At 49.1% G+C, this 19,931-nt stretch overlaps 1 protein-coding gene across 3 annotated transcripts in view; it reads left to right on the plus strand.

Annotated features, from left to right (window-relative positions):
- Positions 1-295: 295 nt before the first annotated feature.
- Positions 296-19,931, plus strand: part of MTMR4 (myotubularin related protein 4) — a 61,325-nt gene continuing 41,689 nt past the window's right edge. The window contains exons 1-3 of one of the 3 annotated variants that reach the window (XM_044456080.1): positions 296-377; positions 6,552-6,611; positions 9,474-9,534. In XM_044456080.1, the coding sequence (XP_044312015.1) occupies positions 9,532-9,534 (3 nt within the window). In that variant the 5' untranslated portion in view covers positions 296-377; positions 6,552-6,611; positions 9,474-9,531. Of the gene's footprint in view, positions 378-819; positions 894-5,903; positions 5,923-6,551; positions 6,612-9,473; positions 9,535-19,931 lie in introns of those variants that run through there. The other 2 variants (XM_044456081.1, XM_044456083.1) reach the window with 2 other exon arrangements.

The following is a 19,931-nucleotide window of genomic DNA, read 5'->3' on the forward strand; positions in this document are numbered from 1 at the left end:
TCGACTCAAGAACGGCTTTCTTTCCCCTCCCCCCTCGCTTTCTCTGTCCCTCCTTCGGATTGGCTGGCGTCAAGGACGCGCTGTGATTTCTCATTGGCTGACGCGGCCCGCCCTTTTCTTTTCCTTCATTCCACCCCCGCCCGCTTCATTCTCTCCTTATCGCGCGCCAGGCAGCAGAGGGGGGATTGGCGGGCACGGCGTCCAATCGCAGCGGGGCAGGCAGGGCGCGGTCGCCCTCCGGCGGGGCGGCGCCTGCTTCCGGATTGGCTGCTGGTGGGCGTAGCGAAGTGGGTGGGCGGGTGCTGCACGCGGCGCCTGAGGTGGCAGCAGCCCCGTCAGGAGCAGCGGGAGGAGGAGCAGCAGCAGCGGCGCAGCAGGTGAGGAGACCCCGTCGAGCGCCCGCCCCGCCCGCCCGCCCCGCCCCGCGGGTCGCCCCCTCCCAGCTCCTCACGCGGCGGCGCCCGAGGGCGTCGAGGGCCGCGCCAGGCCCCGCGGGCCTTGGCAGCGCCAGGCCCCGCGCCGCTTGCGGGCAGCTGTCAATCCCGGCGGGCGGGGGCGGGGCGCGCGGAGGCCACGCCCCGCGCGGAGGCCACGCCTTCTCGCGTGCTCCGGAAGGCGCGCGGCGGCCCTGCGAAGTCGGCCGAGGGTTCCCTGCACGTGGTCGGGGACCGCGGTGCCTATTTCGCGTTAGCCGCGCTCGCTCGGGCCTCCCTGCGGGCCCGCGTGCTGCTCGTGGATGTCACAATCATCCTGCCGCTGAGCGGGCAGAGGTTACCCAGCCCTTCACTTCCACGAATGTAGACAGTGTTACAGGAGGTTGGATTAATTCATGGACAAAAAGGCTGTTAATGGTGATTAGTCTGAATGACTCGATGCTCCATCCAGCATCAGAGGTAGGATGCCTGTATAAAGTAATGGCTGAGAAAGATGGACAGGGGGCGGGTCATCTTCTGCCAGAAGGTTTCCTTTGGGTCTCCAGGTAACCACAGCGCACAAGTTCTCATGGCAAAATGAGACCCCCCCCTTCCAGGATCAGACACAGTGAGCCTCTGGAAAATATGGGTGGGAAGGTGCGATTGCGCTCATGAGCTCCTTGTGAGCTTGCTTTTGGGGTAGCTGATTGGCCACCGTGGGAACCCTGGTACAATCCAGCATCAGGGCTCTTCTTGAGTACATGTATGACTTCAGGGAGGCCACCTCCTTGCTGGCTTGGCAGATGGTGCTCTGCACAGGCTCAGGAGATTGCCATTATAATGGATACTTGCAGCTAGGTGCTGTCAGTCTTGGCCACAAGACGAGGAGGAGTGCGGGAAGGCTATGCACCTTCATCTATATAATCAAGGATCTCTTCACATGCTCCTGCTGATGCTGCTTGGCAGACTGCACTCTCTCAAATGAGTTAAATTCTGCTCTCTCAAACTAGATACGCAGAGTGTTGTTACGTGCAGTCATCCTATTTCATGTCCCTTCCCTGTGCAGTGTCTAGTACTTTTTCTTAAAGCAAATGGGGGAGCCTTATTTGTTAACTAATTTATTATTCAATTTTTGATATTCCGCTGCCCAACCGAGAGGGCTCGTGGGGAGCATGACAGATTCCTGCCTTTATGCTTTCAATCATAAAGCATAATGAAAGAGGGAAGTGGGGGAAGCGAATGCTTTTTTCTCCATGCTTCCTTTGGGCCAAAAAGATGCACCCAGCACTCAAATGCATACTCTCAAAAATAAGCATCAAGGTTTAATACAGTGGCTTATGTGGGTGGTTGGGAATGCAGTCAGTTGCAGAACTCTCTTCTGGTTCAGTATGCATAGAATTGTGCCCTCAAATTAAACCCCTCTACGTTCAAGTGGAGCTTACTCCCAGTTAAGGGCATATAGGAATGTAGCTTTTAGTTGAGTGAAACAGTGTGATCCTAAGGCTTTGCTTTGGATCTCAAGGATTTGTTTTTGCTGTGTTGAATGTGGCTTATTTGCAAGTTACAGTGCTCCTTAGAGCTGAGCAGATAAAAATAGAAGGTTGGCATAGCACTATGAAGACCTGCCTTCTCCGTGACATGAGGATGGTATTCTGCATGCATCAGACTTGCAGGAACGTTCAGCAGCGTGAGTCCAACACAGTCCATATTGATTTGCCTAGTAAACAAGTTTAACTTCCGTTGTTTTGTGAGAAATTGGTCATGTCTTTCTATATGCATGCATGTGCTCGGTGCAGCATCTTGCAACCAAGACAGATTCCAGAAGTTCACTGGAGTTTGATCTACCAAATATCTGAAAGACAGAAAGGACAGAGTGCTGAAAGACGGTGTGCCCATGCTCAGGCAGGTTCATACAGTCAAAGGTACTGCACATATGCCTCACTTTTAAATTGACATGTAACCTGAAGATGACTCTGAGCTGCAAGCCCTGTGCTGTCATGATCCCCAGAGGAGAAAACACTTGAAGCTGAGAGCTCTGGTGAATTGTGAACCTTGGCTTGATGTCAAGCTTGATGGGGGTGCTGAGGACTGGGTGCTTACTTTCAGAATGAGAGGTCTCAGATGCAGTCCCACGGTTCTCTCTTCCTCAAACTTAGTTGCAGGTGTGTAGGAAGGATGTATTGTATGCTCTGTGAAGCAATTCAGCTTTTGCCCTGCTGTTATATACGCCCAAGGATTGATCTGTAAAACATGAAACAGAGAGGCCACATTCAGCTCCTTCAGAACATAAGGAGAAGGTGCTTATTTTCCTTATAAAACCTGGGCATGCTGCATGTTTGGAGCCCTGAGGTGAGTGGATTTGGTATGGTTGGTAACACCAGGGTGATCTGGGAACATCAGTTCACATTCTGCAAGTGTAGTCCTATGCAGATGCGCACAGAAAAACGGCCTAGCCAGCACAACATTTGGAAGGCAGTTGATTGGAGAAGGCTGCTTAACTTTCATTAGTACTACTTTATGCATTCCAGATCTGGTTCTGTGATATTCTAGGACTTGGTCTGACTGTGTGGGTGTCTGCAGAATGCATCACTGAAATTTTGAAAAGAGCCTGGAGTTCCTTCCTCTACGCTGAGATGTATGCCAGGGGCTGGTTGTGTGCATTGCCTTCTGGTTGTGTGCATTGTGGGGGAGCGATTTCTTAGGCACATTCAGGGATATTCTTCACTGCAAGAGCCAAAGCACTGGTGGACTAGGCCCTTCCGCATCACTTGCATCTCAAGAGATAGTCTGTAAATGCTTCTGCCACAATAGATCCATTAGTGTTTAAGGTGCCACTGGACTCTTAGGGCATGTGTATTTTAACAGCCACACAGCTACGCCTCTGGAATTAATTCGACATTCTAAGGCTTCATCTCAGTTTCCAGTTGCTTAGCAAAATCTTCTCCTGAGTCATCCTCATCTTCCCTTATCTAACCCTCTGTTGCCATCTGACTGTTCCTTGAGCAGGTCTCAGTTCTTATTCCATCATCAATCCTTTGTCTTGTCCAGATTTCTGGAAAGAATTTACTTAGTATGCAGTAAATTCTGGACAGCCATTTCTAGCCCTTATCACAGATGGATCTGTATGTGGCTCCTTGGTTGCTCCTTGGTAAAGTGGAAGCCTGTATATGCTGAATGCTCTTGCTTCTACTTTGTATGCTTCATTTCTGAGTGTGGCTATTCAGTCAATATACAAGACCACATTTATGTATAAGATGGGCATTGTATGTAGTTTTTTTGGTTTTGATACCATCTTTTAAATACCTGAATATTTTAAATCCCTGCCTGCTCCCAAATACAGCTTGTCTGCATTTTAATTTGTTTGCTATCCTTTATACTCTGATTTTCCTATTTATATGACTTGCCCAGATTGTATCCATTTATCTTGGAGAGAGCCTCTGAATTCAGTGGAACTTATTTCTGAGTAGATATGTAAATGATTGTGCAGTGAATGTTAAAGTAATTGAATTCAATAATTAGAACACAAATAACAAGCATATTAAATATTCCAAAGAATGTGCAGTTAAATTAAAGACATAAAATACAAACAGCAAACAGTGATAAAGTCACACATAATAAAAGCAAGATACGTAAGACCAACGGAACAGTAAAGCAGTGTGAAGATGTGAAAGCACTAAGAACCTGAAGCCTCGTAGCGTCTGGAGGGCGTCAGCTTGGGGAAGGCTGCATTGCACATGCACGATTGAGATTAGCAGGATGAAAGCTCAGCATCCCGGGAATGCAAAAAAAAAGTGGCGCCATCTTGATAAGGGAGAGCTGATAACTGCAAGCTATTTTCAGCCACAGTATTTCCCAAAGTGTCAGAAGCCATCAGGGATTCCCCATTCTCTTGGCCAACTGGGCCAGTTCCTGCCCAGAAAATCCCTGGTTCCTCAAACCCAGAACCAGTCACTGGATTCAGCATATGGCAGACCAAGCTTGGGGAACAAACAAATTTTATTGAAAGGATAAAACAGGTGTGTGTGGGGGGTATTAAACAGTACATCTAAAAGGAATAATACAGGATAACATGGGGAAGGAGAAGTTGGAAAGCAGCAACTTTACGGTCGACCAAGCATTCCCACAGTCTTGTTAAACCACTCAGACCCAAAAACAACAAAGCTAACCCTTTCATAAACTATACACAGAGACTCCACCTTCAAAAGGATCAAGATGCACAGGACTTCACAGAGTTCTTCATCACAGAGAGCAAACAGCCAAGTGAAACCTCCAAAAGAGAACAAAGAGCTTCACTGTTTCCTGACCTTTATCTCCCCCCCCCCGCCCCCGCCCCACTGTTGGTCAGCTGACCCATGAGGAGATGGCCCATCTCCCAGTCCTTGGGGGCAACCCTTTACAGAAACAAGGCCATTTGGCTATCTCCGGCAAACACAGTGAGTCAGGAGGGCCTCCTGGGCCTCCATTCTGACCCCCCAGTTCCAGCCAGCTCCGCTCATGACATGCCCACCATGTGGTTGTCCAGTCTTTCTTTGAACATGCTCACTGGTAGACCTTCTACCACCTCCCGTGGGAGCCCATTCCATAACCTAGGGGTCCTAACTATAGAGACCGAGTTGGTTCAAATTCGAAAAGAGAATATGCCAACAGACAGCGGGCCACAGCCTGTAACTGTTCAGTATTTATTCCAGTCCCCTAGAAAGGAGATGCACCAGGGTGCTGCAGCCACAGGACCATTGCGTTAATTTCCCATGTGCTCAAGGTGCTGCAACAAAGAATTTTACCTTACAATGAGAGAGCCTGGTGTTTAGGCTGGACTTAAAAAAGGAAACACAGAAAAGGAAGAGGCCCTCAAGATTATATCGCAAATATACATTGGCTACTGATGCACTTCAGATAATTTCAGAAGATCAATCTGTGCTTTATAGGCAGCAGCATATCCATTGACTGTTTTGATCAGGAGACGCTGTGGATGATCCTCAAAGAAATGGGTGTCCCTCAACACTCGGTCGTCCTGATGCAGAAACCTTATCATGGATGGGAAGTTACCATTAGGACAGAATACGGAGAAACTGAATGGCTGCCAGTACTGTGGCTGGGAAAAAATGCCTTTTCTGTAGCAGGGAACGCAGGTGGGAACTGGGTTTAGGGTGGGTGGGTGCAGAGGCGGAATCCTTGACCTGCTGTAATTCAGAAGGACATTTCAGTACAAGCACAGCTTATCTTCCCCAGTCTGGAGCCCTCAATGTGCTGAATGGCAACTTCCATCTTTCCCAGCCAGCACAGCCATTTGCATTTGCAGAGGGGAACATTACCTTTTCAGAAAAACAAAATGCCTCAGGAATTATTTAATATTATACTTACCTTCTACATGTTTTATAAGTGCACCCCACCAGTGGCCAAATTTTGCTTCCCCCTTTGAAAAGTATTCCAGTCACCTGAAGCAGCCTTTTATCAGACTGGTGGGGGCACAATCTTGCAGAGGAGGCAGTGTGCATATATGTGTGTTTGTGTGTGTATTTTAAATTTTTCTTTTGTTAGTCACCCAGTCAGCCTTGGCTATTGCACAGTCTAAGCATGAAATAAATAATTAAATAATGCAAGCAGGAGAAGGAGGAGTTAACTTCCCCTCCGTCCCTAGTGTAGGATGATCATGTGAATAACAGTAAAGTTTGTAAATGTGTGGGCCCTGCCTCCTGCTCTACCTCCATCTTTCCAAGACAACTTAAGGCAAAGGTGTTTCTGGTCAGGTGGAACACTTACATGGTAGTTTGCTGCCCAGAGGATTCCAAGGCTGCAATCCTTTATCCATTTAATTGGGAGTAAGCACCAATGAATTCACTGGTATTTGTTTCTCTATAGTTTTGTTGTACAGGGAAGTCAGTGTCGCCCAAATTGCCCTGGGAGGGGATCTGAGCTGTCTTATTTTATATTAAATAACCCATAATCACAACTGGATTCATGGCAGTCTGTAATAGCTAAATCACCCCATTGTTATTTGCCTAGCACTGTTGCAGTTTCTCACGATTGGACAGTGCTGGCATGAGATCATGATGCCATCTTACTGGAAGATGTAAGGAGTGACTTTGGTATTTCCCCCCAATTTCTATTCAATTTTCTTTTCTTTCGTTCTCCCCTTAGGAACATGCCATTTTCTGGTACACTCAGGCATTTGCAAATGGAAAACTGAAATTTAGCAAGGTATGTTTAATCGCTTATGTTCCAGTGCTGCTTTTCAATTTGCCACATGAAAACCTTCAAAGTCTGCCCCAGATAGCTCTGTGAGTTCTACTTTGTACCCAAACACCCCAATTTCCCCACCTAGCCTAGGCAGCGAACAGCACAGTCTGCTCCATGGTCCTGTTTAAATGCAGCTATCAGCAAGGCGGAATACTCTGTTGGGAAAATTTACAGAAGCTGTAACTCTCACATCCCCCCCAACTTCTGAGTAGCACCTTTAATAGCACAATTATCATGCTTATGTTTCACTGATTATATTTGCATCCGCCTTTCTTGAACAGAAGTCAAAGCAAGGTAAATGGGCTCCCCAGGTATCGGATCTGCCGCGTGCCTGCATGGTGGCTGCGTCGTAGTGGTAGTCCAAGGACCCTCCCTGTGCTTGTGTCCTCCAGACGCTTCCACTCCAGTGCCGTGAGAACCCTCCCTGCAGCAATGCGCTTCGCTGGCGTGGTGCTTCTCTTCTAGCGTCATGCCTGCCACTTCCCTTTGGCCATAGTGGCTCGCCTCCACTGCTGGCTGTCTCTTCCTCCATAAATGGGTTTCGCTTGGGTTCAAGCCATCTAAGCAAGCATGTTTGGGCTAAAAAAGGACAGTTCTCAGCATTCTGAAGCCAACTTGCGTGAAGTACTGCAGATAGGGGACACTTGAGAGGGAATTGTAATCCCAAGTATCTGGAGAACACAAGTGTGGGGAAGGTGAATTATATGCATTATAAGGACACGTGTATCTCGTCTTGGCTTGAAACTCAGCCTTAAGAAAACTAAGATCATGGCATCCGGCCCCATCACTTCCTGGCAAATAGATTGGGAAGAAATGGAGGTAGTGACAGATTTTATTTTCCTGGGCTCCAAGATCACCGCAGACAGGGACTGCAGCCAAGAAATTAAAAGACGCTTGCTCCTTGGGACGAAAGCTACGGCAAATCTAGACAGCACACTAAAAAGCAGAGACATCACCCTGCCAACAAAAGTGTGTATAGTCAAGGCTGTGGTTTTCCCAGTTGCAGTGTATGGCTGTGAAAGTTGGACCATAAGGAAGGCTGAGCGCCGAAGGATTGAGGCCTTTGAACTGTGGTGCTGGAGGAGACTCCTGCGAGTCCCCTGGACCGCAAGGCGATCAGACCAGTCAGTCCTAGAGGAGATCAGCCCTGACTGCTCTTTGGAAGGCCAGATAGTGAAGATGAAACTCAAATGCTTTGGCCATCTAATGAGGAGGAAGGACTCCCTGGAGAAGACCCTGATGCTGGGAACAATAGATGGCAAAAGAAGGAGGGGACGGCAGAGGATGAGGTGGCTGGATGGAGTCAGTGAAGCAGTGGGTGTGAGCCTAGGTGGACTCCAGGGGATGGTGGAGGACAGGAAGGCTTGGAGGAATGTTGTCCATGGGGTCGCGATGGATCGGACACGACTTCGCAACTAGCAACAACAACATCTCTTACACTTTTCTCTGTCTTGATAATGAACATAATAATGTTGCATTCTGTTATAAGAAACTGTATACAGAGATAGAGAAGTGCAGTTGCCTTAGTTCAGCCTTTTTATTGCACAGCTAGAATATGAAGTGATGTTCCTGGTGCTGCTTGTTCAGAAGCAGAGGTCTGTTTGGTCCACTTGGGGTGTGAACGAAAAGTGACAGAGGGGTGTTCTTCCCAGCTTCTCAGCATATTGAACTAGATCAGCCATCGGCAAACTGCTGCCTTCCTAATGATTTGGACTTTAGCTTCCATCAGCCCCAGCTAGTTTGATAAAGGTCAGAAATTGAGAGATGTGGTCCAGAACATATAGGGCATGGGTCCTCAAACTATGGCCCGCGGGACGGATCTGACCCACCATGGCCATCCATCCAGTCCGTGCCACCGCCTGCCTCCCGTACGCGTGCGGTTGCTGCTGCCACACCGCGCGGGGAGGAGGTGAGGTGGTGGCTCGCTCGATCGGAGATGGTCTCTGAGCGAGCGAGCGAGCAAGCCAGCACCGCACGTGCCCGATGCCGCCTCGTGCGTGCCCGACAGCACCTCACTGGCCCGTGCGTGCAGCCACCACCTTTCAACTGGCCCCCTATCGAAAAAGTTTGAGGATCCCTGATGAAGGCTGGACTTTTTAAATAATGGAGAAGAGGTCCAGGTGGGAGGAGAGCAGGTGGCATGGAAAGAGGCAGCAAGTCTCTTCATACTCGATTGTGACTAAGGTTGCTTCCAGACCAAGTACTCCCGATACTACCCATAAAAAGGCCTCGTGCAGCCGTTCTGCCTTTTTCTCCTGCTTGGATGTTTTGCTGTAAGGAAAAGATGGGAGAAGTGGTGGGGGATGAGGCAGGAGTTACTAGTGAACACAGCAATGACATCTGGACACACGTACAGTGGTGAAATTCTGTGCATGAGGCTGAGTTATGGCAGGATGAAAACTTTGTCTCAAAGCATTTAAAGAGACAAATCAGAAACACACACACATAGAGAGGGAGAGGGAGAGAGAGAATGAATCGGGGACAGTCATCTTTTTGTTGCTACTAGCGTCTGCTAGTTTCCAAATGACATCCAGAATTTCTGTGGGTACATTTGTGTACTTTGTTCTGTCACCTGTGTCATTTATAATCAAGGGAGGACTTTACCCATTCACTCCCTCCCTCTATGACTTCCCGGACAGTTTTAGTATTTAGTCCGTGTGCAGTGTTGCATGAAGCCTTTATAGCCTTCCCACAGTTTGACACGTTAAGGGATGGCGGTGGTGAAGGAAGTTTTAGGAACAGCACGCACCATTCAGTGTTGCTTTTGACTGTGTTCAGCACATCCAGTTGCAGCACCATCTTCTTTTTCTTTCCCCCCCGCAGGTGGATCTTCAGCTGCTCCAGAGAGAGAACAGAGGGGGCTGGCACCCAGAGAACGGCCATGGTGAGTGGTCTTCGTGTCCTGCCTTGCCTTCCCCTCACTCTGCTCTGAGCTTGGCTGTGACCGCTAGTGACGCCAGCTTCCACGCTTTCATGCATGTTTGGGTGCTGAAGCAGTTCCTCAAAGACAGGAAAGAAGTGTGCTGCGAGAGCACTGAGGAGGGGGTTGCACAGGAGTATGCACTGAAGCACTGGAGCAGGTGTCAAGTAGTTCTGTTGGACAGGCAGTTTTCCTAGTTACTAGCATGTTACTTATTTTTTATCCAGCAGTGACCAGCCCAGTCCATGTGCAGTGACATCCTGTATGCCATTTAACTCGTGGGCTGCCACAACCAGGTGTGAGTGAGTGCCCTGCATCCCACCTGCCACCACCTCTGCTCTGCATGTGCTTTGCTAAGCAGCACAGGGATGCCCTGTTCCTTGGTTTTTAGTCTCACCGTCTTAACCTAGAGCTCTTGCGCATTGAGGGTGAAGCCATGATTTGCTGTTGGGTTAAAACTCTGGGTTGATTAACCCTCAACGAACCACAATGCTGTATCCAGTGTCCCAGATAATGACCCAGGAACAGTGGGCATTCCTTCAGCAAAGCAAATGAAAAGTGAAGGTAGCGCACAGTTAGGAGACAGTGTGCTCATTTGTTCTCATGTGGTCTCACCAACTCGTGGGTTGTTGAATTCTGGGCACTGTGCACTGGCATTTACACTGGGTTCAGGCAACACAATAATCTATGCTCAAGGGCTGCATATGGGTTGAGAGTGGGTTGTTGAACTGTGGGTTATTGTTGAAATGTAGCTTAACACGTTGCTTGAGTCTAGCAAGAGAACAAACCATGGTGAATAACCAGAAGTTCACAACACGGCAGCAAACCATGGGTTTTCTTCATGGTTAACAAATAATTGCTTGTTATTGCAGCTGTGTTCAGACAACCGAATAATCCATGGCTCAACTCCAGCACATGCTCATCCTTTGAGCATTGGTTATCACATTGTCTCAACTCAGCTGTTGGTTCAGTTCAGAGGTGGCAGCAAGCCAGAACTGTTTTTTTTACATTCTTGCTTGGTTTCCCCTGCTAAACAAACCAGGGAACCCACCACCATGGTTTGTTTCCTGCTGCATTCATGCTGGGACACCTTGCTTGTTCCTCCCTAAGCAATCCAGAGCCCTGAGGCAAGAACAACCTCTTCTTGTTTGGAGCCAAAAGTCTTGGTTTGGACATACGAGGAATCCATGGTTTGTTTAGCCACTGCTGCTGCAAGAGGAGTCAAGTGGGAACAGTGGAGCCATGTGCACCAAAACACTGACCCATTCAAAGTAAACCAAAATTCTTGGCATCGTGTGCAAACAGGACCACAGAGAAGGGACACAGTTTATGTTTTGCTTTATACAAACAAGACACGGGTGCAGGGAAGGACTGGCACTGGCACTGAGTGGTGGAGAAGGGCCAAGGAGTGTCTGCTGGGCCGGGAATTTCAGAAGGAGCACTGCAGACGGTAACCCTGTGGGCTGTCTCTGTGTGTATCCTCCTGCGTTCTGCTCAATCTAATTTACAAGCGCCTGGTAAATTATTACTATGTTCTCACAAGAGCCAGCTGGAAGGAAAGGCCTAAGTTCCTTTGCAGCTAGAAGGGACGTTGATCCTGGCTCAAGTGCAGAGGGAGGAGGGAGGGTGCCTGAGGTTTCCCTGGTGGAGTCCTAGGGTCGGTCCACGGCATCTCCAGACTGCAAATGCTGAGCAGGAGCCTTGGTGAACTACGGGAAGGAGATGCAACTGTGCTAGAAGAATGCTTGGCCTGTCCTTTTGCAGAAGTAGTTCCACCTTCCCCAGAAATGGGGTCAGCGTGTATGTGAATTCTTCCGTGACTACAAAAATTTCCCACCCCAGGTTTCTGAGGCAGGGGTTTGGAAACATGTCTCTGCCACTAGATAGGTGTGATGTTGCCTGGTGGAGAGAATCCTTTGAACCAGAATGGTGTTGTGGCAGAGCCCTTTAGAAGAATGTTTTGCAAAATGACCTTGCTTTGTGTTTGAGGGGGAAGTGCACACACTGAAGCACACAATAACAGGGCCTGGGTTTTGGGTGCCAGGATGACTGAGGTGAGGGGCTGGTTTGGGGTTTCAGTGACATGATACTTGCTTTCTGGCAGCTCAGCTTGAGCGCTCTGTACCTTCAGTAGGAGACAGCATTCTAGGTTGATTTGTCCAAAATGGAGCTCCCTGTCAGGGACTCTTGAGCAGGCGAGGCATCTTCCTGCGTGAAGACAGGTCAGGGTGAAAAGACATGTTAACTTTACCTTCCCAGAGTTCAAGGCATTTTGAAGAGAGACCTGTTAGGCAGAAGGCAACCCTTCCAGCACCATCCCGTTATCTTCTGTAAATACCACCGTTCCACATGGGTCATTTTAGATTTCAGAGCGTGTCTCTAGGGGTGGTAGGAGAGGAGGGAGACAAGATTACCGAAAAGACAGCTGTGAGAAGCTTGGAGCACTTGGAACAGGAATGGGCAGGCAAGGGAGGAGTTACATCAAGACGAATTGCTCTGGCTCTGAGGAGGCAAAAAGAGGATCAGAAACATGGACAACTCCAGTAAGGAAAGGTTGGAGGAACTGGATTTGTGTAGCCTGAAGAAGAGAGGACTGATGCGGGGGCTGCGGTACGTCTCAGATACCTGAAGAGCTGTCACGCTGAAGAGGACAAATGGTCAAGCCAGCATCTTATGAAGACCGGGGACAGTCTGGATGGAGCATTGGTGCAAAAGAGGTGGCCTCCCAAGCCATTCCAACAGAACCGGCCCGCAGCTGCTGCGACCAAAGAATTCATGGTGGCACCATGCCACCTGTTGCAGATGTTAGCAAGGGGATCCCTTCCTTATCTCTGGTCTCTGCTGACTGGACCCCATAACAAGTTTGCAAGTCTGCCGCTAAAGAAAGATGCTTGGCAAACAGTATCGCATTGAACGCATTGCCCTTGTGAGTTGAGATTAGTGAAATGTGTAACAGAGTAGTAGTATGATCTGTCCAGCTTTATAACTCTAGTATATTACTGAGCAGTCGGTTCAATAATTGACCTTTACCTACGCCTTTTGTTGTGCAAGTTCAGCTGTGTTGATTTGTTTAAGAAATTAAAATAAATTTAAATGACCATTCAGTCTACAAATAATGTGCACATCTTCTGGAGGAATGTCTGGACTGCAAATAAGAACAGGGTATGAGTTACTGCTACAGTTGAACCTGTGAAAGAGAGGGCAGACGAAGAGGGAGACTCCTGTGAACGGCCAGGCCAGTGTCCCATGATTACATGGGTCGTGTGTTGCAGGCGCAGTCCCATGCAGCAGGGTACCAAATTAACATTGCACCACAATGTGTGTGAATGTAGTTATATTTGCCAGGCTTCGTCAGTTCTTGTTCTGTGCTACAGCCGTATTTGACTAGGTACGCTGGTTTTGCTTCTTAAATTTATTTTGCACACCCAGCTTTATAACACCACAATAACTGTCTGTGGTAGCAGTCTGAACCAAACCGGTACAGCGTATGTATTAGAACAGTCATTCCAGATCAGTTAGTTATTTTCTATCCCATCATTCATTAAAAATTCTTATGATGGTTTACATTTTTTTAAAAAATCAAACAATTAAAAACTCCTTAATGCCCTTACTTGATGCTAAAATAGTTAACATACCATTTAAGCATTTAAAAACTGGATAAATAAAAAGTTTTTGGCCTGGCATTGGAAAAGTGTTGGTGCAAGGCAGACCTCTCTGAGAAGTGAATTCCATAATTTATTTATTTATTTAGACAGCTTCTATGCCGCCCCATTCGCCGAAGCCTCGGGGTGGCTTACAACAATAAATAAATAATAACAATATAATATAATTGGGGAGGTCCTGGCCAGGAGTGCTGTTGCAGAAAAGGCCCTTCTCCTCGTAACAGCCCTCCCCACCTCTTTCAAGGAGAACTTTTGGAAATGATCCTAAGGTCTGGGCAGGCTCATATGGAAGGAGACATTTTCATTGTGGTCTCTGTGCATCACACATTATGAGTGCTGCACCTGCGCAGTGCCTGTTGCCAGGAAGATTTACTAGCATTAACGGTTTTTGGCAGGAACTCCACCCCCCCCCCAAAGTGCCCGCCCTTTCCCCAGCCTGTTTGTGACTGCTGTTCACCGTGTCTTGAGCCTTTTCGCTTTGCTTTGTCTACTCGTTCTCCTTCATGTAACCTACAGATCTGGAACTTCTCTTTACTTTACAACTTTACACTCCCAAACCAAGTTCATTCCTTACCGAACCCCTTCCCTTATTTCTTGTTTCCTCCCTTTTTCCCTTCCCCCTCAAAAGAAAAACCAAAGCACAAAAAACCTTCTATTGTCGTTCTTTCCCATAAACTTATCTCCATTTGTTGTTTTCTCTTTTCTTCTTCTCAATGGTACAGTGGGTGGCCAGTAAGTGTTCTCAGTGTGGAGCCAGAACATTTCCCACTGGTCCTCATGATCTGTGTCTACTGAGAGAAGGACACAGAACCGATAAGTGCAGCCACGGCCAGTCTTTCAAAAGACAGGCTCGCAAAAATCATGAGAATAGGCTGTGCAGAATGCTCTGGGACCAAGCACTGGTTGCGATGGAGCAGGTCTCGAGTGAGGCCAGCTCTTCAGCAGCTTCAGGCCCGTCAAAAGCCTCTCCTCCTCACCCATCTGAAGGGGACATGGCTGGCAAGGATGGAAAGTGTTCCCCACATTCTCCTCCCCTTAAGAAGGAGAAGAGGAAGCATGTCGGAGCCAACAAGTCGTCAAAATCAAAGTGTCCTAGGAAGGACAAGCCCAACAAAGCCGAGTGCAGGCATAAAAAACATGACAAGGTGCCCCGCTCAGACCCGACTGCTGCTTCAGTCTTGGTCCCGGTCCCAGTTCCAATCTTGGTTCTGGCCGAGCCTTCCATCCACCAATCTGTCATGCACGTGACTCCGCCAGTGGCACCACCCAGATTACTGTTTTGGCACCGTCCAGTCCCGAGCATTCTGATCCCTTGGCAAGAGGGTCCATGTCCGATGGCGAGATCCAAGAATCTCCCCCTCAATCATGACCAGACCAACCACCTGTGAGATCGCCAAGTCCCATGCCAGCATCTCTGGAAGGATCTCGTTGGGCACCTCAACGCCCCTCCTACCTCTTACCACTGTAAGCTCCTGCACCACATCCGTCGAGATACTGGATCCCCCTACCATATGGGGAATTTGATCCCGATTGGCCTTATCCATGGGATTTCTACCCCACATACGGCTATTATCCACGACCACCAATGAGTCTCCACCATTCCACTCCTCACTCGGTTTCGAGGGACGCTCCGTCAACTTCTGCTGCAGCTCTCATCTGTCCACCACTATCTCCTGACAGGTCTTCATCTCGTCCACCCTACCAGTCCGATTCAGAATCGGAGGACTCCCATCAAGCCTTCACCTCTCCCGATGCCGTGATTTTGACTCAGGGTCCAGGATCTCCAGGTGAATCCCAGGGTAGCTTTTCTGAACTGCTCTCCAGAATGACAGAGGCCCTGGAGATAGATGTACAGCACTGCAGCGATGTCAGTCAGGATAATATCTGTGACATCGTGCGCAAAGAGGACTCTTCATCCATTGCCCTGCCGTTCAGTACCACTCTCTGACAGGCAGTGACAGACACGTGGCAGCTCCCTACTCGTCCACATCCCACCTCTAGACGGTTAGAGGTGATGTATAAAGTTCGGGAGCAGGACATTCCATTCCTGCTTAAACACCCACAGCCAAACTCAGTCGTTACTGAGTCGTCGCAAGGCTGGCAAACCAAAGAGCATTTGACACCGAATGACCAGACAGGCAGGAAAGTCGACATGATGTCTCGCCAAATCTACACTGCAATGGGCCTCGGTCTACATATATCCAACTATGAGGCCACCGTGGTGGCCCGTTACCGATTCTTCCATTGGCAAAAGATCAGGTCCCTTGCTGCATACCTCCCGGACCTCCTCTGCTCATCGGGAAGGCAATGCGGCTATCCGGAGAGCAACTGAACACGGTGATTGCGGCTCCAGGGCTCTCATCGGCGCCACTGCTCTTCGCCATCATGCCTGGCTGCGATCCGGAAACCTGCCTTGAACAACATGTTGAGAATATGCCATTGGACGGCGCTGGGCTTTTCAACGGGAAGACAGATGACAAGCTTGAAAACATTCAAAAGCTCGCCTGACCGTGCTACTTATGAAGACTCCCTCGCAGCAGCGGCGTAAGTGGCCATGGCCAGTACCAGGCCCAGCCCTACCAACAGCCATACACGGACGCCAGCAGTACAGTCAAAGACGGCAGAGGAGCCAGAGACAAAATGCATCTCGGTACCAGCAACCTCGGCACAGACCAGAGGCAGACAAATGGCAGTGCTGATGGGACGTGCAGACCTCTCCTCAATCTACCAGCCTATCTTTTGGGGACCGGCTGCAAAGCCGACTCCCCATCTGGGAGTCCATCACATCTGATAGGTGGATTCTTTCTATCGCAGAGCATGGACATGAAATCAAGTTTGAGACCATGCCGCCTTCCGGACAGATCCGGTATACAACAGCCTCTCCAGTCCTCATGGACGAAGTTACCCAGCTGCTTCATAAGGGAGTGATTCGTAAACTTCACCTCACCTCTGCACGGTTTCTATTCCAGGAAATATACACTACCAAAATGAGACGGTGGTCTACACCCTATTCTAGGCTTATGTGGGGTTTGTGCCCATCTTAGACTACAGGGTGTCCATGTCTACCCTTATCTAGATGACTGGCTCATCATCTCCTCATCTAGGAATGACCTGTTGACCTCAACTGATCTCCCCTGTTCTTTGCTTGACCAACGGGGACTGTGTATTAACACCAAGAAATCCTGCCTCGTTCCCTCCCAGGACATCAACTTCATCGGAACACGCCTGGATTCTCTACGCACACGAGCCTTCCTCCCTTGGGACCGACAGGGAAGACTGCTTTCTTTCATCCAAGGGATCACTGCCCAACAGACTATCCCTGCACATTTGATTGAACAAGTGCTTGGTCATTTGACATCCACAGTTTCAGTGGTGCCAAATGTGAGACTGTGAATGAGACCTTTGCAGCTCTGGTTCAATTGCAATTTCCACTCAGACTGCGATCGACCAAACCAGCTACTACAACCTCCACACTCGGTCCTTCAGACCTTGTCCTAGTGGACTATCGATACCAATGTCTCCTGCGGAGTCCCATTCCATGCACTGGAACCGACCGTGACTCTTTATTCTGATGCTTGCCTGAATGGATGTGGTGGCCACTGCACGTCTCTTCATACCCAAGGCACCTGGCATGGACATGAGACCACCAGGCATATCAACTACCTGGAATTACTGGCGGTCTTCAAAGCACTATGTTCCTTCCAGACCATCCTTCAAGACCACATGGTCCAGATAGCATCGGACAACGTTGTGACTGTGTTCTACATAAACAAACAGGTCGGTACGAAGTCAGTACCGTTGGCACACCTTGCCCTTCACATACAGAACTGGTGCATTGCCCACAGGATTACTTCTCTAGCAGTCCATCTCACAGGCACCGACAAGGAGGAAGCTGACTCAGCAGACACATGTTGACAACACACAAGTGGGAGCTAGATCGACAAGCCTGCCTACACCTGTTTCAGCTTTGGGGAATACCAGACATAGACTAGTTCATGACTCACAACAACTCTGTTCGCAGGACCTACTGCTCCCAAGCGGGTATTGGACTGAATTCAATTGGGGATGCACTCATGGTTTTGTAGAAGAATAAATTCTTCTATGCATTTCCACAGATACTGCTAATAACAAGGACCATAGCCAAAATCCAACAAGACAACGCTCAGAATCCTCATTACCCCTTGGTGGCCCCTTCAGTCATGTTTCCCTACTCTTCTCCAGCTTTCATGCAACTAAATTCTTCACTTACCTCAAGTTCCTTATCTTCTAACTCAGGAACACGGTGCCATACAACATCCCGACCTACATTCTCTAAACCTCACTGCCTGGCTCATTCATTGATTCTTTCTTCTACATCGATACTGACTCTTCCTTCAGATTTGATACATACGCCCCCTTCGGAAACAAAGCCTGCTTCTTCTACAACTGTATCTACAACATCATTGCTCTCCAATCCAGTGCTGCCTTCGGTGTCCACACTGGCACCCGTGTCCTCTTCGGACCTGACCAGCTTTCATCCCGATATACAGTTTATTCTTCAGTCTGCACTACGACCAACCACATGATGCTCTTATGCCAAATGGAAGCGTTTTATCTCCTTTGCTGCTGCTAACCAATTTCTACCTCAATCTGCTACCATCGAGAACATCCTACAATTTCTACTCTCGTTACACCGTGGGGGTCGTAAACCTTCCTCCATTAAGGTGTATATTGCAGCTATCTCGCATCATTGAGGATGCATTGGAAGTTCCTCTGCATTCTCGCATTACCTTGCGCATTGATTCCTACGTGGACTACAAAACCTTCAACCACCAGTCCAATCGGTAGTCGCGACGTGGAGCCTCTCCATGGTCCTACAGGGTCTCATGAAGGCTCTATTTGAACCATTAGCAACTACTGATCTCCACCTTCTTTCTTGGAAAACGGGCTTTTTAGTAGCAATTACCTCAGCTTGAAGAGCCAGTAAACTGTGTGCCCTCCGTGTCGCCCCTCCATACCTCAACTTCCACAAGGAGAAAGTCATCTTGCACACTGATCCAACCTTCCTGCCCAAGGTTGTGATTCCATTCCACCTCAACCAGGACATTGTGCTACTTATTTCCCTACTCCGTCGACACTGATCGAGTGCTCCCTACATAACCTGGACGTCCAGTGCTGTTTAGCCTTTTATCTATCCCGAACTGAGTCATTCAGGAAAACCAAACGGCTTTTCATCAAATACTCAGAACACGACAAGGGAGCTCCTGTCAGTACAGCAGTACCTTGGCTCACGAACGCTTCAGTTTACAACCAAATCAGGTTGCGAACAAAAATTTCATTAAAATGTTGACTCAGGTCACAAACACTGCATTGGGTGGCGGCCACGATGTTGGCCATCTTCCCACCCTCCCGAGTGGGGAGATGGTGGTGATCGTGCTGGGGATGGCGGGGGGGAGATGGCCGAGATCGCACCCGTCTTTCCTGCATGAGTGTGCCTGTGATTGAGCCCGGCTTTCCTCCCCTAGCGCAACCGTGATCTCGGCCATCTCCCCCTGCAGCATGATTGCCCCTGTCTCTCTCCCCCCCGCAGCACACTCACGTTCACGCCCGTCTCTTCCCCCCGCCCCCAGCGCGCCAGGATGATGGGCACAATCGCAGTCGTGCTGGGGGAGTGCGGGGAGATGGCTGTGCTCATGCTCAAGGTGGGTGGGGGGAGATGGTTGCGATCTTTGTTGTTCTTTGTCACTTTGCTTCACATTTTTCTGATTAAAAAATTAGTTACAGAACGGATTAACTTGGCTCACGACCAGTTTGGGTCACAACCAGAGTCCTGGAATGGATTAAGTTCGTGAGCCGTGGTACCACTGTACTCAAAAGACTTTCGAAAGGGATCATCGAGACAATTGAACTGGCTTACTGCCTTTCAGAATTGGACTTACCCATTACTCCAAAAGGACACTCCACAAGAGCTGTCGCTGCTTCGTCTGCCCTCTGTGCAGGCATCCCTTTGCCGGGTATCTGCAACGCAGCCACATGGTCCACTCGCCCACTTTCACGAAGCACTACCGCTTGGACGTCAAGGCCGGACAGGACTGCTCCTTCGGCCACGCTGTCCTCTCCACAGTTCTCCAGTGACGACACCGTCCCACCAGCTTGTTAATCACCCGTAATGTGTGATGCACAGAGACCACGGTGAAGAAAGGCAGGTTGCGTACCTGTAACTGTTCTTCTTCAAGTGGTCATCCGTGCATTCACACAACCCGCCCACTGGCCCCACTCGGTGTCGGTGACTGGGTATTCTATACCTCTACCTATACTATATATACGTATGTATATATATTCTTTTCCCCTTATGTGCCGGATTCGATACCAGCCGGCTCCACTCGGTGGCGAACGGACGGCCTTCAGGGGACCGGGGAAAGGGCGGGCACTCCGGCCATTTATACTATGGCGGGGGAGGGCGCAGTGTTCCCACCAAAAACCATGAATGCTAGTAAATCTTCCCGGCAACAGGCACTGTGCAGGCGCGGCACCCACAATGCTGGAATGAACCCTCCGTGAAAGACATTAGGAGGCAAAGTACCCAGAGCGGGGCCTTCTCTGCTGTGGCGCCCCGCCTATGGAATGCGCTCCCCAGAGAAGTCCGCCTGGCGCCATTGTTATTTGTTTTTCGGCGCCAGGCTAAGACCTTTTTATTTCAACAATATTTTAACAACTTTT

The sequence above is a fragment of the Varanus komodoensis genome, unplaced genomic scaffold, assembly GCF_004798865.1.
Source record: "Varanus komodoensis strain SLA01 unplaced genomic scaffold, ASM479886v1 scaffold81, whole genome shotgun sequence".
Lineage (NCBI taxonomy): Eukaryota > Metazoa > Chordata > Lepidosauria > Squamata > Varanidae > Varanus > Varanus komodoensis.